This window comes from Sebastes fasciatus, chromosome 5 (assembly GCF_043250625.1).
Source record: "Sebastes fasciatus isolate fSebFas1 chromosome 5, fSebFas1.pri, whole genome shotgun sequence".
Lineage (NCBI taxonomy): Eukaryota > Metazoa > Chordata > Actinopteri > Perciformes > Sebastidae > Sebastes > Sebastes fasciatus.
In genome coordinates, this window is record NC_133799.1 from 18,671,556 (window position 1) to 18,695,335 (window position 23,780).

A 23,780-nucleotide genomic window follows, 5' to 3' on the forward strand; every position below is an offset into this window, starting at 1 on the left:
ATCACACACACACACAGACAGACACACACACACACACCTGTACACAACTCAAACATTCACATAAGCAGACCTTAATGTTATATATGAGTGAACAGCTCACACATCACCACATGCAATCCACGCACACACAGCATGCACGTATAGTTATGCACACTTCTGCAGCTTGTGAATGACTTGCGGTGCCTTTTTTTTTAATGTTTTTGTTGCCAAATGTAACACAGCTACATCCTCCCTCCTCCGCATGCAGCCAAACATCCTATCAGGAATTCTCTGGCTGCCTCTCTGGAAGTGGCAGCTGATCTAACGCTCATGGCAGAGCAACAATCAAGCCGGCAGTGTGAAACCTATCCACCTATTTATCACGCCGACTCTAGACATGATGTGGTGGCAGGGGAATGTGCCGCCGCACACCCCACCTACCTACGGATCTGCTTTCCCCTACTTTCTTCTCATCCTTTCTCTCTCTTTCTACCTTGACATTTTTCCTCTTTCATCTCGTCTCCCGCTCATCCTTCTTTGACTATCTTTCCCCCCTTTCTTTTCTCAGTTTTACAACCCCACACGCACCCTTTCATCTCTTCTTTCTGCCCTTGTGAACTCCCGTTCTCCACATTACCAAAAAAACACACAATTGAATAAAAACCCATCCATTATCTGTAACCGCTTGTCCTAATCAGGGTCGCGGGGTTCACCCTGGACAGGTCGCCAGACTATCGCAAGGCATTTAATAAAAAGCCAATACGCAAACTACATATGACATGCCTGAAATCTCGACTCACATTTACATTTAGCTGACACAGAGGCCCAGATTGACCTTTAATGAATTCAGAATCTGATTATATTCCTGGAACAATCAAACCTGTAGCATTCAGACATACATAACATGCTGCTGACTCTTAAAAGCTGGATTTAGCAGGGAGATGGAAGGTAATGCAAAGCTGTGTACGAGTAGGGAAAGGTGTGGTAGATGGAGTTACCTGTGTGTACAGGCACTGAGGGCTGCTCAGTTTCCTGGTTTGCTATTGGTTGCCTGTCCTCCACCGGGGTCTCCACTGGAAATACAAACACACACACACGTTAGATTATTCACATTTATGTGGCTGCCATTGCACCTAAAAAAAGAAAAACCTAGTAATGAATTCAACAGAGTTTCAGTGTTGCATAATCTAAATACTGCCCAGAAGCATTATCCACCCCACTGAGCAGCACTTCTTGGCAAAACAATGATGTACACTCAGTCTCAACAGAGGCCTGCGTTTAAATCTTTCCAAAAATAGCAGGGGCCAAAGCATGGCCGGAGGGACCGTGTGTGGAAACAAATTATATCTTTTTCCGTTTTCAAAACAGGGAAACGGTGATCTCCTCCACGCAACCATACACAAACAAACAAGGTCGGGGAGCTCTAAACAAAAATATGATTCTTTTGATGATCTACAGCATGAACCACTTGGCACAAGCCGAGATCTTTTCCCACCAAAGTTTTGTCTATGCTTTTTCCCAATCTGCTCCACAAACATGAAGGCTCCTTTGTTGTTGGGCTGCGCGTCGGAAAGGAATGTGACAAGGATTTCAAAGGGCTGGACAAAAGCACTCTGTCATTTGGAGAGAGCCCTGTAATACAGCAGAGAGCGAAAGAGGGTGGCGGGGGGGGGGCGGAGGGTTGAACGGCGGGTAGCTCTCCTCAGAAAACTCATCCAGTAATCAGCTCAACACCTGAACAGCTGTTTCTACAGCTCAGATAACGGCGCACACACACAGATGAGCAGAGACACACTTGCACGTGCCTGTGAACAGACACGGATGAGTGCACAATGTGGACCATTATGCACACACACATTGAGCTATAGCTAAGCCAACTGAGTGTATCCGATAAAATACACAAGCTCACAAGAGCTCCCGAGAACACGTACTCATACGGACACATTTGTTTCTTCTAAAGGGAGGAAAAGTTCTGGGATATGCCGTCAATGTCTGCGAGTTACAGCCCACCTATTGTATAAATAAACAGTTGATATTAGCTGCTCTGGGATGCACACAGCGAGATCTGATAAGCAGTAGTACACTGTAAATCCAAATGCACAAAGTAATAGATTAAGTAGTCTAAACTTAAAATAAAAAAACTGATAATTTTTAATTAACTTGACCCGTTTTGTGGGTTAAGTACCACTATAAATTTAACTGTGCTTATTTCTATTGTTTATTAGTGCGTGCGTCTGACGTCAGTAACGTTCACGCTTATATGAGATTTCAAAATATAGTGAAATGTAGGTAATCTCAGCAATTATCTCCATCCAAGTCTAGTAGCATTATCATGATATTCAGGCTGAATTGCCTTTTTGTTTCAATTCATCCATTCAGCCCGACGTTGTGTTCATGTTAGCAAATTTCTTGTTTTGTTTTGCCCTAACCAATCAGTAGCTGCCGCACTGGATGCTCGGAGCAGTTAACGTTTTTCACATATGAAATAATTATGTTGACTTAAGAGCTTGTTTCTGCACATGGACTTACAACTGATGAGTCAATCTCTTCCAAGCTGTCGCTCCTTTCCACGAATGTAGCTACAGTAGGTAGTTAGATAACTATGCAAGAAGATGACGCCTACTTCTGAATCCTACCAACTAAACTCTGATTGGTGGATTGTTTCTGTAACCGTCAGTCAATCGTTGAAAACAATGTGAGATGTGTTGTGGAGATTCAGGTAGCAGGTTCCTGGAAGCAGGTTATAGTAGTGCAAGCCGCAGCATGAGTGAATTATGGAGCATGACTAGTTGTAAGGTCAAAGGTCGGGTTATGTCAGGTGATGTGCGATGAGAGAGCTCTTACCGTGAGGGCACTGGGACAGCGGAACCTGCTTGATGCGTGTCCCATTTCGACAAGCAAACACCTCCATCTGACACTGGTTCTGGTAGAGCTGGCCGTCTGACCCACAGACCGGCTCGCCGTCGTAACCGCAGTCCCGGTAGCAGGTGCACCGTTCAAACTGCTCCTCCTCCAGACAGCCGAACACATTGTTGCACTGGTTTGCCTGCACAAAACCTGCAAAAAAAAAAAAATGCTTTTAAGAGACTGATGATAAGTGGGGTGTCCGTGAGACATTAAGGGTGTAGCATGAGCTTTACCTATCCACTGGTTGGTTGAACTTTCCACCTCATTGCAGGTGGGACCGTCACACAGCTCCCGTGCCAGCGGACTGCTCTCGCTGACGTTGTAGAACCGGGTGGCCTCAAAGGCTGCATGAAAAGCACAGACCCACACCAGCACGTTCACACATCCACACACACAAGACAATGATGACGCTCACCATAACTAGGTCGTAAACTTGAAAGAAAATCCAATTTCCACAAAGAAACAGAAGCCACTTCATAAATCATGGCGCGTTGGACAGTTTTGCTGCTCTGTAACTCTTTAAAGAGCAGTGCTGGAGCCGAGTGGTTACAGCGCATGCCTTATAACCGTAATGTCCCGGGTTTGATTCTGGCCTTGGGACCTTTGTTGCCCTCCATTTCTACACTGTTCTCAGTCAAATAAAGGTGAAAATGCCCAAAATAATAATCTAAAAAAGTAAAAAAAAGTACTTAAAATATTCATCAGAGGCACACCTGGTTCGTAGTAGTCATAGATCTTGACCGGAACAGGTGCTGTCTTGCCCACAATGTATTCCCGGACAGCTTGAAAGGCCACACACGTCATACACTGGCTGGGGATCTAACACAGGGTGACACACACACAGAAAAAAATACTTACAAAAACACCCAGAAAGAGCAATGCAAATATTCACACTAATACACTTTTACACACACATACAAAATTCTCCCCAACTCTGAGCAAACACTGGTGAGTAACCCTCTCCTCATCCACCACCTCCACACATACAGCATTCTGTGAAATGAGCCCTAATGGACACAACATGGAGGGATTTGGATTAAACTCACCTCATCAAAGTAGAACAATACTTTTCTTCCATTCAGCTCGTATCTCTTCAGACCCACTCGCTTGTCCATCAGCAGCTGTTGAGAAAGACACGAGAAAATCAGGCTCATTATGTAGAAAAACACACAACACAACTGGACTCAAGCAATATAGCAATATAGTGCTGTCACTTTACTTAATGCTCACAAAGTTATGCTACAGCAGGTTATTGATGTTTAGAAGACATTATTCCATTTCAGAAACTTCAAATTTATAATTAGTTATGATATGTTTCGAGCAGTCTATGTGTCATTATAACTGGCTAAAGTTATGATAGTTATAATGTTCCCCTTTAATGCACAACTGGTAGTCATGGACATGAAAATGGACAAATTAGTAATCAGCACCACAGCGAACTGGACAGCTCCGTCTCATGCTAACCAGGGTTCATTATTCACTGAGATTAAATATTAAACATGTAAAATAAACCCTGGGTTGACTATAGAAGTGCTTGAAAACCACAGAAGCAGTCATGATCTGATAAACGTGGTAAATACGTGACAGGTGAGCTGTTAACCTTATAAAGAGCACTTGCATAGTCATGACGCTGAATGGTGGTATGTTCACTTACTGTTGTACACACTGAAGTGAATTTGAACAGAGATGTGATCACTCGGCTCTGACAAATAGTGAACAAACTGCATAGTCAGTGACAACTAATCTTTAAACTGAACTGAACAGAACGATTCGAATCAGCTAACTGATTCATAATTTGCACCTCTGTCAGAGTCCACATTTGAATGTGCTCTGTGGGCCACATCTGGACTGCTAACCATTCTACCACGACATGGCTGCAGGGTGGAAAATGTACAGGTTACCAATCATGGACTCGGCTAACCCTTTATTAGGTGAAATCATCAACAAGCCCGATCAGTGTTTTATACTTAAAAGGGACTGTATGTACGTTTTTACACGTATAAACATTTTTAATCATTTTTTATTGTCGATGTGTGAACAGGTTGTAACCTAACCTAAAAAATGAGACCTTCCGCAACTTTCTGGGTTTCCTCTATCAGCCTGTAGATTGCTTTTAATGTGAAGAATGTGGGACGTTTTTTCTGTGAAAATCCAACGATGGGACGTCATGCGCGCTCGTAAATGCCTTATTTTCATCTCCTCTAGAGGGCTAACAGTGTGCAACGATAGCTAACGTTTGGTTAGCAATGCATTCCGCTAACGCCAACAAATGACCAGCCCCCACCACAACTCAGACTCCAACAGAAACTCCACGGAAGCATAAAAAAAAACCAAAGTTATATCTAGTGAAGCCCGTCTCGCAAAACAGGAATGTGTTAACATCGGCCGGGCCTTCGATTCAAGGAGGAACCTTCGTTTGATTTTGGGTATCAAAACAGACCCAAGCTGGCAAAATTCCTATTGGACAGGTAAGCTAACATTACTGCCAATCATGTTCAATCTCGTGTGTGTCGCCTGACTGTTTTGACCGATGCTCGCTCGTGTCTACGTAGTGCGAGTGCGAGCAACAGGATGCTGACTGCTGTTGACTTGACGGCCACAGGTGTCACTGTTAACAAGCAACCTCTGAGTCTTACATCTAGCACCTTTAAGAGAATGTCTGGTATTTTGTGCATAAATGTATAGTTGTATCAGAAAATGCATGGCCATATCTAGTAAATATGAATGTATGAATGTATGAATGAGTAATGCGGAAGCTGTTCACTGCAAATTTGAGTGTGTGCATAGAGAGTCAGCAGAGTTAATTCCCCCCCACGGGAGGATTTTTCATTCTGTCAAAGGTGGCAGCCTTTGGACAGCAGGGGTTTATGAGGTGCTCAGCCTGAGCTGGCGCCACTGAGACACACACACATACACACACACACACACACACACACACACACATACACACACAATCTCTCTCTTATACACACACACTACTGGTCTCTCTGTTTACAAAAGCATTGTTTGTCTATCTAGCAACTAAACATCGCCAATGAACTCCCATAGCTCCAACGTTATACCAACAGTGTGTTCTGCGTCGTTAAACAAAGCTCATTATATTGGGTGATAAGAGGCCATGGCTGCTGTAGCTCCCAGTCAGTCACCGGACTAATCATTCAGCTTCCATGAACGCAACTAGACATGACTGGAGAAGCCAAGCTTGCCACCATAAATTGAGGAATGTCAGTGGCAGTCGGGCAGGCAGCAGTAAAACTCCAAGGGAGGCCAGCGGGGGTGTAAACTGAGCTTGTTAGCCACTACGACTCGGGTCAGCCTCGACTGACACACTCGCAGGAGTGCATGTGTGTGTGTGTATGTGTGTTTAACATCTCCCCAGGTAGCCAGAGAGGTGGCTCTTTTAGGGGTGGAAGCCTGCAGACTAAGGCCCTATAACTGTCTAGTAATGAGGGACAGGCTCCTGATGGGTGGCTGGGGAGCTGACCTGGAGCCAGCCTTTAAATTAATCATCGCTTTTCTCTCCCTCTCCATCAGTAGAACCACTTCTCAAATCACCCATCCATCCTACATCTGTTTACTTTAATACGGTCCTCTGTTTATTACAGAACATCTGTCTCGTCCTATCTAAACCATACAATGTTTCTTTAAGTCTGAACCTCACAAGGTACAAGAAGTGTGTGTGTGTTTTTGGTCCAGAGAGGCCCGATGGCCTCTGACCTCAAGTCATTGTAACTCCATGGGGTCTGAGCCGCCTGGTCTTTCTCTTATCATACCTAAAGAAAACACCATAAAAAAGGACCCTCACCTTAATGATCTTCCCCTTGCTGTCTATGACACATACAAACACATGGAGACACACTTAAAGGGGCCTGCTCCATTTGAAGGAAGTCTTCAGGAGCTGTTCTGTCCAACTTCTTACAACAATGGAGATTATGTCACTTACGCCTTCCTGCTATTTACACAACATCCTCCACTGACCGTACCACAGGGAAAAATATCTAAAGTACGTGTGCTTATGTGAGTACATTAAGGGATGCATCCTGTGTTGGTGTGAATGTGTACATGTGAGCCTACAAAGGAAACAGGAGGAGTCTGTTGAATTCTATGTCAAACTGCTTTCTCGTCAAATGGCCTCCAGATGTGGACGCATCTGTCTCTCTTTCCACCTGCCTTTCAGTTTGGGCACTTACCTGACTACTAGTAAATTTGTGAGTACGACATTAGCCACGGGGTGCCTATGGGTCTGTGTATGTTCAGGATGATGTGCAATCTCTAAAGGTCCAGACACACCAACCCAACATCAAAGTACAAAAGCGGCGATGAAGGCCGACTGTTGCGTCACGTCATGCAGCCTCCGTCCGTCTTGGCCGACAAGTTGCACTTGGACACACAAAGACTACGGCCGGTTAGCGCGTACGTTTTGCGCCTGCGTAACAGGAAATAACCTCACACCAGCAGGTGGCGGTAGTCTGTATTCATCATTCAAAAAGGGAAAAATCGGAGTGATTTTTGTCACCGAAGGGCTCTACCGCCAATTCAACATGCTGAATTGGCCGAAAAACCTCAGACAAGGGCAAACTAGAGCCGACGGTGCGGGTCACACTGCTAAAACTAGTCCAACAGATGCGAAACCAGCGGCCCCAAACTGACCGACAGCCGACCGTCAGCTTGGTGTATCAGGGCTTTAACCCTTGTGTACTCGTGATTACGTACCCTCTCTAGACTTTCAACATCGGCTCGGAAACCAGAAATCATGGGAACTTCTATGACCGCCATGTTGGACGATCCTGAATGGAGCCACCTACACAGAGATGAAAATGCAGGGTTGTTAGAAGCAGAGCTTTGAGTATATGTGTGGGGCTTCTTTACTTGTACTGTTTGTAGTGTGTGTGTGTGTGTGTGTTCTACCTGGCACAGACTTCTAAGGAGATGTGGTAGTCCATTTTGTCCTGGTGCGCTGCTGGGTCGTCGTCATCGATGGGTGCCCGCCGCTTTCGGTTGAGCTCAGAGCGGTTGTCAGCGCGGCTCCGGGAGCGCGAGGACGGGGACGGATGACGAGAAGACGAGGAGGAGGAGGAGGAGGAGGAGGGGGACTGCATGTATCGCTCCTGAAAAGGCTCTTTCAGGTCCACCTTGAGCTGGAAGGCTGGCTTGGATACTGGGTCAGGTAGGTTGTAAGACACATCGATCTACAGACACACAGAGAGCAGCAGGAGGACAGTACCTTAGAAGGATGTAAAGAAGATACAACTAACTCAAGGCTTCAAAACGGCAGTGCACAAACCAATGGGTGACGTCACGGTGACTGCGTCCACTTCTTATATACAGGTTGCGGCTTTACTTTTTCATATGAGGATATGACCAATAACAAGCAGAGTCCTGATATAGAGACATACATCAGCTTGTCATAATGTCTGCTATCAAAGCAGGTTTGCCAAATAGTTGGTATGTGTTTGAGGCAGCTATTTGTAAAAAACAATATTTTTATATGAAGAATTTATAACTTTTGGCATCATCAATTGGAATTAATACTTAAAAGTTGAAATATTTAAGACCTCTGGCTTATAAAAGACTAAAACATCAGGAAAAAAACACTTAGGCAGTACTTTAAAGCATAAACCACAAATCATATTCACCGGACACAAGACATGTTTTCAGTAGACTACGATTTCAGCCTGAGGACAACTCCCTGCTTTGACGCTCTTTTTTAATTTCAAAGAAGGTTATTATTCCCAGAAGTGTACACACTCTGAATAAATCATCCAGTGTGATTTGAGACCTTTGCAAAGGTACTAAATAATAATCCTGAGGCACAGGACACATCACATACAGTATGTCTACAAACACACACAGGCAGGTCTCTTTGATTGCCCCACTCTTGTATTTCATTAGAGCCCAGGTGCTGCTGGCCTGGGGGGGCTGTCAGAGGGCCGTGTTGACGCATGGAGAGGTGTGGATGGAGGGAAAGTAGAGAGGTGTGAAGAGAGAAATTGTGTGTTTGTGCGTGTGTGTGTGTGTGTGTGAGAGAAAACCTGCCGAGGAGAACGAGTTGGAAGACGTTTCAGAGCACAACATCCGCTGCTGTGGCTGGCTCTGCCTCAGCCAAACCAAGACATATCTCAAATTCAGGTTTTTCCAAAAACGGGATTGTAAACACCTTTGATCGCTCGTGCTTTTTCATTCATGCCTTGTTTGGTTTTAAAGGAGACAAACGTTTAAACATGGGTGATAAGAAGAGAGGACAGAACTAAAAAGCAGAATGACTGTTTATGAAAGAGGCTTTTGTTTGTCTGTGACAAGGTAGGAAGTAAACAGCATCCTGTCCGGGGGACCACAGGAATCATCAGGAATGATCAACACATTCCACAACAAGTGGCTAAACTCTCCCAGATCACTGCAATTTAAAAGGAGGACTTTGGGCGTTATGGGACGACTGCAACGGACTCTCTTGTACTGGCAGATTCTGTTTTTTGTGATCACATTTTAGTGGTTTTAAAGATATGCATTGGAAATTATTAACAAAACAAACACAATTCGAAACAAAACATTCATTGAAAAAAAAAAAATTATATATATAAAAAATAAAATAATTAAAAATAATGATTTAAAATGGCAGCAGATTATTGCTGTGAGCCGATGAAGTAAGCAGATCATTACAGTTCCCTTTTGGACAATGTTCAAGACTGCAAATGTGTCTATTTGTCTGTGAGAGTACTACAATACCTGCATGAGGCAGCAGCCCTCTCCTTTAGCGCTGACAAAAAGGCCTGTGGGGATACTGGGGATCTGCAAAAAAGAGAGAGACAGAAGAAAGAGGAGAAACAAAGAGAGTCAGAGGGGGCAGGGAGAGGTGAATGAGTCATTTATCAAGTGAATGAATGCTGTAGGCTGCTCCACTGCCACTAGTGGTTCCCTGGCTACTAACCAGCAGGCCTTAATTGCCCCCAATTAAGCTGACACCACTAATCACAGCAGAGGAACATGCCCGGCAGAGAGAACGCACTGCACTCTCACCTGAACACACACACACAGCAGCAGCGTTGACCTGACGCCGCAGTGCCCTGGCCAAGGTGGTGCGTGCCCACATTGTTAAATTTGTAATGCGTGGGCAAACAGGCCAATAAAACACAGTTATAAAATCAACAGACCAAAAAGGTGCTTCTGGGAAATCCAGTCCAGTTAAGCCTGGTTTGGTTTGGCGGTGTGAAAAAGGTCCTGGCTACTAAACAGCCGGACATAGAAACAGAGATTAATGTTTAATGCCAGAGTGTGGCTCTGGTGCTCGTCAATCACTATTATAGAGAGGGAAAAGTTTCTACATTGCATTAAAGCGCTGGGGTTTCTCTTGAAGGGTAGTGGCGCCTCTGAAGTGCTGGCAATCATTAGTGGAGCTGCCGACTAATGTTGATAAAGAGCTGTCGACCCCGGACAAAGGCAGCAGCGTAGCAAATCGATCGTCGTGCCTCATCTGCCAACAAAAACACTGAGGAGCACGCTTAAAGAAATCATTTATATTAGTCACTGTCTCCGTGGATGTGGTTACCTTGGCGCTCTGAAGGAGTTTCTGGTTGTCCCTGTTGAGTTCAAAGGTCTCCTGGAAGTCGAGGTTGGTGGAGGCCAGTGAGATTGTGAGGTTGACCCCTCCTACATAAGACAGGATGGCGTACTCCGACAGAGACTGCAGAGCTACACACGTGTCCTGCACAGGGGGTTGAAGAAACATCTACTTTACACTTGTGTTTTGGTATCAATAAATTACACTCAATCTTTAGTAGAAACAGCTAATTTTCAGAGAACATACAACAACTGTTTAATTTGATTAGATCATGGACTGATGATGCTACAAGTAGCTGAACCAAAAGACAAGAGAAGCCGGAGAAACTGGGCTACCTGTGTGGAGGAGAAGCCACCCAAGGCATTCCTCTGCTGGGAGAGCCATTTGACTACAGGCAGAGCAGAGGCCACATCCCCCAGCAGGGTGTAGGTCAGAAGACCGTAGGCTGTCATCTCCACCTCAGCTGACACCACTGGGAACAAACAACAATTAGATTCTCATTTAGATTTTGCATTGTATTTTGGGGGAATCAGACCATATCAGATCTGTGTGGTTGGCCAAGAAGATGACAGGAAGCAGCTACTTTCTCCTCCTGTATTTCCAGCATGTAGGTAGTATTACATTTAATAGTTATACCTGACTGAGAGAGGCCATCGCTGAAGCCCATGAAAGTGTCCTCATCGGTCATAGTGCTGCCAGTCAGACTCCAGTGGGTGAGTCCATCTACAGAGACAAACATAGTGAGAGAAGGACACAGAGAGAGAGAGAGAGCGCAGGGAGGGCATCCTGTATCATATGACTCATTGTATCAATATCCCAATTGTCTCAATCTTTCAGCAACTATGCAACCAAGCCCTATGCCTTCATTGTACGTTGGGAATACAATTATTGTGATCAAGGAAGAACGTGTTTTTTTTGTTCCGCTAAACTCAGTCAAATGTGCCAAAACTTGCAGAAAGTTTCAGTGGAGAGGAAGAGAAGGAAACGGCCAAAGGAAACCAACAGTGAGATAACGAACAGAGGGGGAAAGGGAGGAGTGGACTGACGACTGCTGAGCACTACAGCAGCTTCACTTCTGTCCTATATCTCGTGCCTCACTGCTTGTTCAAACTGTAAGCAGCCTTAAGGCAGGAGGTTTTAACTGTAATAGTTTTGTGTTGTTGCAAAGATGCACAGAAATAATAAATATATTCTCACTGTGTTTATTTCTTATGGTGCACTAGTCTTGTTGTTACATAACACTTTCATTCAGGTCTTTGCTTGTCTGTTGTGCAGCTCTGAATGAATGAACCTCCAGTGATGATTGAGGCAGTACCTTGTGTAATGGCCATGTGGTTGAGGCGGCGCAGGGCCAGCGGGGCGTACGGGCTGCGTAGCAGAGCCAAGGCGTACGCAGACAGGGCCGTGGTGTACGGGTCATCTGCAGAGTAGGTGTTGCTCTCCAGGAAATCCTTGGCTTTGGCCACCGCCACCTTCTCTTCCTGGATCAGACAGGACAGAAGGAAACATAAGATGAACACAAATGTGTCAATAGCTTACAAGAAGGGCAGAGGTGGATGTTTTAACAGTGGAATTCTTGTTTGAATTTCCTGAATTTAGTCTAACTAGAAGCATATTTATTTGCATGCTTGGACACTTTTATGTATATTTCTTCTCCAACTGGAGATAACCTGCTGTTTAAAGATGTAAAACGTGTCAGTCAAAATGCTGTAATTGAAATATATAATTTGAGTATATTCTGGTTAAAGAGGACCTATTATACTTATTTTAGGTGCATACTTTTATTTTGGGTTTCTACTAGAGCATGTTTACATGCTTTACTATTAGAAAAACACTTCTATTTTTCTCATACCGGGTGTGCTGCAGCACCTCTTTTCACTCTCTGTCTGAAACGCTCTGTGATTGGTCAACTGAACCAAACTCTTCGGACTCCGCTCCTGCTCTGCTCTAACTAGCTTTGTTTCAGGGTGTGCCAAACAAGCCGCTAGGCAGGTATCATGCAAATATGTTACTTAGTGACATCATCATGTTACGGAAGAAAAGGCGGAACTTCAATCAAGGCGTGTCAGGCAGTTCAGGAGCAGTGTCTCTGTGGGGGAGAGTAACTCCATTTGGCGTGGACTTTGGACTTTGTAACTTTGCAGTCCTTTTACATGCACAAAAGACTACATGACACGCTAAAGGAAAGAGAAAAGGCATAATAGGTCCTCTTTAAAATAATAAAGCACCATTCGATACTTAACTTATAGTTTGCTTTATTATGGAGGTGCCAAAATATATAAATACATATAACTGTATAGTTTTTATTGAGGATGTCGTGTTGTGTCATGGCTCCACAAACAAAAATTAAAAGTAACAAAATCTTTTGTACTGTAAAGTTTTCAGCTTTAAAATTGTCAGAAAATGGAAATGTACATTGATTTGCTACATAATAACTGTCACACATATGCACTCTATAGTCTATAGTTCATCGTAAGTACATTAGACGATACGGTGTGTTTCATTTTTCTACAGGGCTGACTTTTTCTTTGATTCTATTTTGCATTATTTGCTGCAGCAACCTAATTTCCCCACTGGGATCATCAGATATAACTCTTACACGACATGACCTTTGGCATACCTTTTCCACTCATCGTCACCATCATCATCTCTTTCAGTGTTCGACTGTTTAGAGGCCGCCCTGTCCTAACTCACAACCGCCTCCTCTGCTCAGTTGCAGTTATTGAATAAACATTCATTTTGGCCATTATAAAGTTGAGCGTTGACTTTCATCTCATGCAGATGTGACCTTCCCTCTCATCCCTGAGATGAGAGGCCTCCACAGCCACTCACTGTAATTGCAGCAGTCATCTTTTAATTAAGTGAAATTGGAGGGGGGTTGAAGGTTCTGCTTTGATGTGAAGGATACCTTTTCAGTTTTTATCAGTTGTAAAAGGACAGACTCTCAGAAGAAGCCCTTTGGGATAGATAGCAGAGAGGGGGGGACAGATGGATGGAGGGGAGCCAGCGAGAGGAAATGCTAAATAAAGAGTCAACTATGTGGACAAATGGAGAGCAAAGACAAAAACAATCAGAGGTTTAGAGGCTTTCATATTGCCAGAGTATGCAACACATGCTGAGGAGGATTTCACTGTTGTAACTCTACCTTTTCCCATGTCTTTTAGCGATTGAATAGCACATACGCTGCATAGGCTACTAGTGAGAGAGTAAAGAAAACAGAGAGAAAAGTAGGGCAGCAAGGGGGAAAAGCAGAAGGGAGAGGAAGGAGACAGGGAGGAATGCACCGAGGTGTCTTTCACTAATCTTAATTGTCTCTGCACGTCAACCCAGATCTTTTGATGTAGTCCAAAACGTGATTAGATATTAGATTAGCAGCACTGGGGCATAACAAATATGAGAAGGCTGACTGCCAGCACATCCATCTTCACAACTATCAGGAATGCAGCGATACGTCCACACACGACCTGTACTTAAAATCACAGCGGGCTGGTAGGACGAGCTACAGAAGTAAGTGGGACAGGTAGCGCACTGATTAAAAGACTTGCTCCTTTTAATCCGCTGACATCATGAATCAAATTTACACCAATGCATCTGCTGTAGGTGACCAGATCAGGCAACTTGTTTTCTTTCTTTGGCTTGTTAAAGTTAACCTGGAGGAGCCAGATGGTTTGTTTGCGCAGAACCATCTGAGAAGCCCTCACTGCAAACTGTTTGGAAAGGGAAGGCAATCTCAAAAAATACCTGTCAGGTGATTGGATGAGCCACCTGTCAATCAAACTCTTACCGAAGCCAGTCGGGAGAAGAGCAAAAATATCTTTTCCATCAAGAAAAGCCTTCAGTGCCGTTCTTTGCTCTTCTTTTAATGAAGAAATACTCTCCAGTTCTGATATAACTGATGCTATAGCAGCATCTACGCTAACCTCTTAAAGAGCCGCCACAAACTGTGTCGTCACACATACACCTAAGCCATGCCCGTAGCTGCCAGTAGCTCCTCACAGGACACTGATTAGTCCCTGCACTGGTTTGCCGGACACAAACGCATTACTTGAGGCCTGACAAGATGGATTTTCATGCGATATGTGATCCCGGGATTCTCGCTGATCTTGTGACATCGTGAGAATCCAGCTGCCGTGTAAGGTTATGTTAAAGTACCGTCACATTAAACACTAGTTCTAAACTTCTAGTTTAGCTCAACACTGAGCAGCGACCGTGAAGTGAGTGGCACAGACGGTGGTGAAAAGCTATTTTGTTGGCTGCTTACCTCTGTGGTTATCCCCGTCTCCAAGAGAGCTGCCACCACATACGCTGTAAGTGAGATCTTCCCATGGATCCCTCCCTGTGGATAAAAGCACACATTAGCTTTTAGTTAATTTCACATTGTTTAATTATTTTTTTCAGCATTTGTAATTTTTTTTAATTGTATATATTTAATTTGTTAATTTATTTTATTTAATATTACTAATAATAATACTAATTATTATTATATCTATTATTATAAATAATAATAATAATAATAATAATAATGATATTATTATTATTATTTTTATTATTTTTATTATCATCATTGAAGTGATATTTCTCTTATAGATTGTAATACCTGGCAATAGTCTGTTTTTAAGTTTCTAGATGTATCTTATTTTGGAGTATTGAGTAATTTGTGACTGTAAAATATATGTGAAAATCAATAAAAATAATTGAATAATAATTTCACGTCATACAGACCGCCATCTCGTAAAACTCACAGAACTCAAAGAATATTTAATCCAATAGTTTATTCCATTAAAATCATGTAAATTCTGGGACAGCTATTAAGTTCGAAAATGCCCCTGCTGTTCTTTCTTTTTAACCCCACCCCCCACCAAGACACAAGCCAACTGTACCTGCAGGTCTTTGTTGAGGATGCGTCCCATGGCGGGGAAGGAGCCATCATCTCGCTGATGTTTGATGAGCCAGGACTTGGCTGCGCGAAGCTCCTCGGGGTCAATGAAGATGAAACCCCGAGACTGAGCGAAGGACTTCAATACGAACGCTGTCAACCTGGAGGAAGAAGAGATGGAGGGGGGTGAGACAGATAAAGACGGGTGAGGGGAAGGAGATAAGAGAGAAGATATATCAGCTAAGATCCTTTGAAACATGTGCTGACAAATCCCCCCAAAAAACTATCAAGAGTTTGACTGCAATCACTTTTTCAACAGAGTGAGAAGTTTCCCAACCAGTCACACTCTTTCAATCTGTCAACAGAGGAGGAGGGAGGGTGGGGGGCTGACAGAGAAGACTGTAGATGGAGGGATGTTTTTGTCAAAGATAGACGGAGAAAGGGCTGGTATGTATAGACGGATCTGAGGAAATGGAAAAAAGAAAGGGGAGCAGATGGGTGCGGCGGGGTTTGATCACCGCTACAGGATGCGGCAGCTGTGCTCTTGAGAAATGTGAAATCTCACACGGGCCAATCAAGTATCTTTCTGCATGTATGTTGGAGTTTCCCCAAAAGCATTCCGCAACTTATACAAACACGGATCCCAGGGACGAAGGTTGTGAATGTGGCTGGCCTGGGAGTGCAACTGGAAGTTTATGAGCCGTGGTTTTAGTGGGCCATGGTGGAGAAGGACCAGGGGAACCACGGAGAAAGGCCAAGGTCAACCCTGGGGGACACGGCTGAGCTAATAAACACACACTCATCCATAAACAACAGACCTCCCGGTAGTGGTCGAAAGCTGCTGCAGCCTTTGGCCGACAACTCCTCAGTGACAGCGAGACATTCCTTTACAGCGCCCCTGACCACGACGGACTTATAGGACGAGGCGAGCTGCTTACCGGAAAAAAGAAAGTAAGATGGAAATGAGGAAATAAACAAACAGGTCGTGCTCTAGTTTCTAGTAGTGAGAGCACAATCCAAGAAAGAGCACCAGGGGAGACGAGTAGGAAAAAAAGAACTTTGCTCCCATAAAGTGAAACACTAAATCTTCCCTGGCTGGAACCTGGATGTTATTCCTCCCTGGAGACAAAACTAGGGATGAAGCCACAAGCCTGTTGGAATTTTTATAATGTTAAGTAATATTGTGTCACTGGCTTTAAATGTCAGGCCCCAGGGAAAGGTACTGGAGAGTGTAAATATGATTTAGTTTGGGGAAGGAAGGAAGCACTAGACATGCTCACTTCCACCACTCGGCCCTTTGGCTGGCTGGGCTCACCCTCTCCTGATTCCCATATTCTTTCTCCCGTTTTCTAACTTCTATATTCCCTCTGTGAGCTAACCTTATCCAGCTCTGTACTTCAAAGGGTAGATCTGAAGATAATACATGGGTGTGCTCCATGATAAAGCCTAGGTTGACAAGCTTAAATGGGAATGTTATGAGTTGGAAAGTGTTCCCAGCTCCTGTTTTTGCCTTCAACTATTGAGACGTTGCTGGTGTGTTGTTTTGGAAAGCATCCGTCCATCACTTAAAGAGGACCTATTGTGCTTATTGTTAGGCGCATACTTGTATTTTGTGTCTCTATTAGAACATGTTCAAATGTTAAAAAAACACTTTATTTATTATTCTTATACCGGCTGTGCTGCAGCACCTCTTTTAACCCTCTGTCTGAAACGCTCTGTTTGAGCTCCTGACCCAGTCTGCTCTGATTGGTCAGCTGGCCCACTCTGTTGTGATTAGTCAACTGAAGCAAACTCTTCTGCTCTAACTAGCTTTGTTTGAGGGCGTGCCAAACTAGCCGCTAGGCAGGTATTATGCAAATGTGTTACTTGGTGACATCACCACGTTACGGAAGAAAAGGCGAGACTTCAATCAAGGCGTTTCAGGCAGTTCAGGAGCAGTGTTTGTGTGGGGGAGAGTAACTCCCTTTGGCGTGGACTTTGGGCTTTATACATTTACAGACCTTTTACATGTACAAAAATCCATATAACACACTAAAGGAAAGGGAAAAAGCACAAAAGCATAATAGGTCCTTTAACCTTAGATTAAACTGGATTATGCCAACAAGGGTAAGGGTTAACTGCCTTGAGGCTGGTGAAGGTGAAATGATGGATTAGGTGCTACTGCTGCTGTTATTGCAACCGAACTGGGAAATTATGTCAATGATTATACACTAAAGAAAACATAGTTATAGTTATTCCATTTCTGCTAATAGATCCCGCGCAATGTTACACACTGTTCCTTTAATACAGCAGCAGATATCAGTTCTTTCAATCTCTGGTATTCAGCCCCCCAACCCCGCTAACGCTGTCAGATCAGTCTTTGGGCAGACACAAATGCCATGCCAGCCTCAACATGCAGAGCCAAGGACTGAGACTGTCAGAGAAAATGGAAAAAAATAAACTAACCCACTCTTAAAAATAATTATAGAAGGAGGGAGCTCACTTTTGACAAGTTTGTTAAAAGCATTTTTTAGTTTCCATCTGCACACTTGAAGGCTTCCTTTATTAGAAAATTGTCTTTTTTTTCAACTAGGTTTTGTGAGAGAGTTGAGGATGAAGATATACAGTGAGAATGAGGGGCTGGGATGTTGTGTGTACTGGGATAATGGTAGAAGATGGAAAGAAACATTACAAAATCCAAAGCGGTGGTTTTAAACCTCAAGGTTAAGGTTGAAATTGAGGTTATGTTTAGCTACAAGGGCTACAGCTGAGGTCAGCGGTTAGGGAGTGAACGTAGTCGATGAAAAGTCTTCAAAACCGATGCATGTTTGCACAAACCCACACCTGACCACAACGTTGGTCTGTTTTTGCAAAACAGCAGGTCATTCTCATTCAGCTCAGCATGAAAAGGAGCCAGGGGTTAAAAACATACTCTTCCTCGCCAGTGTCTCCCTGCCTCTGAACTACATGAAGTCAGTGAACTCTCAGCCCGCTCTGTGCAGTGTTAATAGCCTTGGCACCAGAGCTGGCCAGCGCTGCACACCACACCGTCACTGCCAGCCTTTGTCATTACGTTCAATCTTTTCATTAGATCCTGTCAATTTCCACTCAGATACATTTTTACAAGCTGGAATACATTAACACTGCATTACGGCTGCTTTTAAGCATGCAGTAAAATGCGCTGCTCCGCTCGTGAACTCTGGAACCAAAACAAAAGCCGGGCTTGTTTTGGATGCAAACATGTTGTTGATGGATTCATAAAGTGTCTGATGCAGGTTTACGGAAGGTTCACCATCTAAAGTTGTGCCCGCCACAACCCACACTTGTTGCTCCGGGCGCCAAGGAAAACTCCAAACCGCTGCTCGTTACATCCTCATATCCTCTCGCAGTCATCACAGGAAGAGTTCAAGGTTTCCATAGCAGTTTAATGTTACCAATTACACCCAGGTAGTGACTCATTAGGAGGCATGCTCCACTTCTATTAGCTGGACCATGTCAAAAGAAAAGGTGGAGAGTAGGGCTGTCAATCATTGCAAATATTTAATCGTGATTAATCGCAAAATTAATCAAACATTTTATGTTCAAAATGTACCTTAAAGTGAGATTTGTCAAGTATTTAATACTTTAATCAACATGGGAATTGGCAAATATGCTTGCCTTATGCAAATGTATGTATATATTTATTATTGGACATCAATTACCAACACAAAATAATGACAAATATTGTCCAGAAACCCTCACAGGTACTGCATTTAGCATAAAAAATGTGCTCAAATCATAACATGGAAAAATTCAAGCCCAACAGGCAACAACAGCTGTCAGTGTGTCAGTGTGCTGACTTGACTATGACTTGCCCCAAACTGCATGTGATTATCATAAAGTGGGCATGTCTGTAAAGGGGAGACTTGTGGGTACCCATAGAACCCATTTTCATTCACATATCTTGAGGTCAGAGGTCAAAGGATCCCTTTGAAAATGGCCATGACAGTTTTTCCTCACCAAAATGTAGTGTAAGTTTGGAGCGTTATTTAGCCTCCTTTGCGACAAGCTAGCATGACATAGTTGGTAGACAAAGTTAACACGTTATTATTGCATTAACTTTGACAGCCCTAGTCGAGAGCCATTAGGTGAAGTGGCTCCAGACGACTTATAACAGTGTCTCCAATCGCTCGTCTGCAGGGACCAAAGCAGCGTGGGTCCACTCGGTCTGGGTCCACTCGGTGCCACGGATATGAACCCTGATTAACTGCAAATAAACCTTGACAGCTTTGCCCGCCTCAGGGATCCAATTATGCAGTTTGTTTACGATTCTCTGTCGTTTATGTAACCTGCTGTTTCACAGCGTTAGCTCTATTAAATATCATAATACCAACCTCGGCTCATAAATCAACCAGAGGTATGCACATTGTGCGTGGGCCTCAAAATGCAAGCAGTGGAGCTCCTCATTGAGAGCATCGATTTCACTTTTATAAATATCATGAGATGGTTCTGCCTGCCTGCCGGCCCCCGGGAAGTGTAAACCTGAAATAAACACTCGGAAGGAAAAACTAACCAGGGATTTAAACACATCAACAGGAATAGATTAATTTGAGCGCTGAGATGCTGATAAAAACTTCTTTGGCCAGCAACCTATGTCCCAGTTCAAGCTGAAGAATGTGGCTACAGCTAAGCATAGCTCGGCTGGTATGAGTTGTGTAAACTTCGACAGCTACACCTACAAAGACTTACCACATACTGCCAGAGGAATCCCTTTCTCCGAAGGCGCTGTAGGATCCATCCTGTCGTTTGTAGGTCAGCTGTCTCTGGTAGCCTGGAGAAGAATAACAAATGGGAGAGCACTTTCAGCAAGAATAGCTCCTCAAAATGAATGAAGAATTACGAAAATGATCTACATACTTCTTCAGGTTTAACAGGCAAGTCTGTACGAAACTCCAATTGAACATTTTCTCTATCCATCACTGCAGATGCTCGCAAAGCATTTCATAGACTCATCACATACTGTGCGTAATGCACACTATAGCAGTGATTCTATAAGATCAATTACTTGAAATGTAGGCTATAAATGCTGTCAAGTTGAGTCCAAATGCAAGTTCAATAAATCACCCTCTGTTTAAAAGGTAAATCAGTGGTATTAACATGAAATAACATTGCAGATTTCCCCATTGTGGGACTAATAAAGGATTATCTCATCTCATCTTAACGTGATTCAAATTGAAATGTGTTTTTGTTTAATACTATGAAACAGGCCTGAAGTATTTAGGTTGAAAAGTTTTAGAATACAAATAGTTCCAATGGCATCTAAGAGTACAAATGGTAGTAAGCATTATGCTTAATCAGTGTTACGATTATGAGTCCTTGGAAAATATTCTGCACTGTAAGGGGTCCCCCCGGTCCCAAAAGGTATGAAAACCCCTACACTATACGGCTGTCCTCAACCAAAGAAATTCTTAGCCGACTAACACTCATATAATTTTTTGAGTTGATTTAATCGACAGATCCGTGAAACGGAGTTTCTCCACAAAGAATCACACAAAAGCACCACTTTAAATCTTGTGTTTAACAGAGATTTGCTGATAAGTTTCTTGGAAATAAGTCATTCAGCATGAAAAAAAACATACAAACGACTAATTGACTCAAGAAATCTTAGTCGACTAAGACCAAAACGATCAATTAGTCAACTACTCGACTGAGAGGGGTCAGCCCTAGTACACTAACTGCAAGAGGTGAACTCACCAAAGAAGATATAATACGAGTAAACAGATTTTAAAGTAAATTGTATTTAATGTTTTAGAAAAGTGTCAGGGTGTTAAGTAAGAGTTTTTCTTCAAGTTCAGGCAGGAAATGAGAGGCAACGAGGTGAGACTGAACTCTGCGCTGTATTTTACAGGTGGTGCAAAGACTGGCAGAAGCACCACTTCAACATGTGGTATATTTTCCTGACCTTGAAGTGGCCATGCATTTGGGTTTTTTATGTAGTGCACAAAAGAAACTAACAATATTTGATTAATATGGAAATCAGAATACGTTTATTCCTACTTTACACAACCAGCTGAATTCCCACTTTTAAGGAGGAATTCTTCTGGGATCCTGAGGCTCCGTACACATTTCATCAATTCCTCTGAGTCACAACTTGTTTACACCAATCTGCAGGAGGGCCTATCTCTGATATAGCATGTTAGAAGAGGTACTGAAGGTGAGTGAGTCTTTGTGATGGTTACGTTGAGAAAACAGAGGAGGTGGAGAAAAGATTGGATGCTGAGAAACAACATCCAGCTTCGTGTTCCGATTCATGATCCAAAGTATTTAGTGCCAGTCAGGCCAAAGCTCCTCTGTCAAGAAATCCACAGTTCCACAAACAACAGCCATCCTCCAAGGTAAACTTCACTCCAATAGTTTCCAGAAAACCCAACAACAGCGTCCAACTTGCCAACAATTAGAAAACATTCCTTCCGCTCAGTTTTAAGTCACTCTGCCCAAAGTCGGGCCAGAAGGGATTTGACTTGTTGAGATTCACAGCACACTCTGAGAGCTTAAGTGGCCCATTTGTTTCCTCTGCTTAAAACAGCTGCTGGCTAACTGGAGGTAGGTCGGCAGGGTTTTTGGGAATGCAGCTCATCTTCGGGTACGCATGTCAGCAGTTATCTCACCAGCGGCCCAGGCAGGTGAAACATGTGAGGCGATCCTTCATCTCAGTGTCAAATACTGGATTTGTCCAAACAAAGTAGTGCAAGATAACAGTTTGTAAGAGAGAGAGAGCTTCTAGTAAATATTTTTTAAACATTTTGCTGGACATCTTATCCAAACCACATTACAGTGAGTATATCACGAAAACAAACTGTTAAAGGATCAAAATTGCAAGAAATCAATAGTAAAGTAAAGTATTTCTGAGGTTCCGGTGTAGCCAGCGGATATCTGGGCCAAGACTTCCTTTTTCTGTGCTCTGCTCATTGTTTACAGTCCGATTAGCAACTTGAGATGTGAGACTGGAGTTGAAAGACGACGTGTACAACCGTATTGTTTCACAAGTAGCCAGTTTACAAGCTAATTTTAAACTAATAAAAAGCTAATTCATCATCAGATGACAGCCGGTTCCCAGATTGCCTTACGGCCAATGCGATCCGCCTCTTTTGCTCTCCGCATGGACTGTTTACCTGCATTCAACCAAAGCCTGCTCCAACGTGAACGTGAACCAGAATGTTTCCCATGCCAAAATCTTGTCTCGTTTCCAGGGTAATATTTCTCTGACGTGAACATGTAAAACTTCTTAGGACAAGTCATAGGATAAGAGGTAAAGAGAGCAGCAGAGTATTTTTACAGCTTAGTGAGGAGCTCATCTTTAACCCACAGGTATAAGTTTGCATTAAAAGTTTGGTCTAAGGGTGCAACATGTTATGAAAACCAGAATGTGATCTTTACCTTGCAGCAGGTAGTCGGTTGCTTCATTCTCAACCTCGGGGCTGAGCTGTCTGGTCTTCTGCAGGTACTTGAGAACAAAGACGTTGGGGGCAAAGTGGATCATGTTCTGCTCTCCACATCCAAAGGGCAGCCGCAATAGCTTGTCCAGGTTATTAAGAGTTGGACCCATAACATCCCCTGATATGGTGGCACACATACAAACACATGTAAGCTTTACCGAAGGCTTAGGATGTAGTATAATGGAAGCAGTAGATAATTAAACATTAATACGTATATGCATGCACACATAATAAAAGTTTACCAATCATAAATGCAGTGGCCCTCTCAGATCCGGGTACCATGTTGTGTGGGACCCCCAGAGTGAAGGCCTCATTGTGGTTCTCATCAGAGTCTTCCTTCCTCCAGATCTTAAACTCCCCGACTGATCCCCAGCCTGTTGAGAAGCCTATGTGACGCACCTGGATGGACACACAAATTATTATTTTTTTAAATGATCTGTAAAGATAAATCACTGCAACTAGTATATCAATGTCATAAAAAGAGTCAAACCTGTCCAGGGGATTGGCCTGCCCACTGGAGGATCACTGATTCATTGGATGGATGTAAACCGTGGCCCACCTGGAGAGAACAATGCAGACTTTAGAGAGCAACTGGTGCTTTTTTTGGACTCCCTCATACTGAGCACTAATCTGCCAAGTCTTGGTGATGCTAGTGTGATTCACTCACCTCCCGCACACAAACACAAACATACAAACAGACCCACGTAGAGCACATTTCCTCTCTGCGACTAGAGTTTCATTGCGTAATCACATTAAGCCAAAGACCATGCGAGGCCGAGCCCCACGGCTCATTCAACCCAAAATACCCCCAAGAAAGTAAATGAATCCTATTGGGCTGTGATACGCCGGCTTTGGTGAGCGGTGCGAGGATAACGCTGGGGCTGGGGAGCAGTGTGCCAGCCAGAGAGGGCCATGCGAGGACCAGGCCATGGATCACTGGGTGTCCTCAGTGACATCAGCCCGTTAAGCGTGACCTTACAGGGACGCAAGCCAGTAAAAGTGGCGCCAG

General features: G+C 43.6%; 1 protein-coding gene across 1 annotated transcript in view; it reads right to left on the reverse strand.

The window, feature by feature from the left end:
* cpamd8 (C3 and PZP like alpha-2-macroglobulin domain containing 8) overlaps positions 1–23,780 on the reverse strand; it is a 53,527-nt gene that overhangs the window by 4,942 nt on the left and 24,805 nt on the right. The window contains exons 25-42 of the mRNA XM_074635492.1: positions 23,262–23,330; positions 23,014–23,170; positions 22,713–22,889; positions 20,025–20,106; positions 15,322–15,478; positions 14,703–14,777; positions 11,757–11,922; positions 11,078–11,164; positions 10,777–10,913; positions 10,430–10,585; positions 9,610–9,672; positions 7,795–8,075; positions 7,600–7,687; positions 3,933–4,007; positions 3,600–3,705; positions 3,120–3,230; positions 2,824–3,036; positions 978–1,052 (exon numbers count right to left, since the gene is read on the reverse strand). Of these exons, the coding sequence (XP_074491593.1) occupies positions 978–1,052; positions 2,824–3,036; positions 3,120–3,230; positions 3,600–3,705; positions 3,933–4,007; positions 7,600–7,687; positions 7,795–8,075; positions 9,610–9,672; positions 10,430–10,585; positions 10,777–10,913; positions 11,078–11,164; positions 11,757–11,922; positions 14,703–14,777; positions 15,322–15,478; positions 20,025–20,106; positions 22,713–22,889; positions 23,014–23,170; positions 23,262–23,330 (2,275 nt within the window). The remainder of the gene's footprint in view (positions 1–977; positions 1,053–2,823; positions 3,037–3,119; positions 3,231–3,599; positions 3,706–3,932; positions 4,008–7,599; positions 7,688–7,794; positions 8,076–9,609; positions 9,673–10,429; positions 10,586–10,776; positions 10,914–11,077; positions 11,165–11,756; positions 11,923–14,702; positions 14,778–15,321; positions 15,479–20,024; positions 20,107–22,712; positions 22,890–23,013; positions 23,171–23,261; positions 23,331–23,780) is intronic.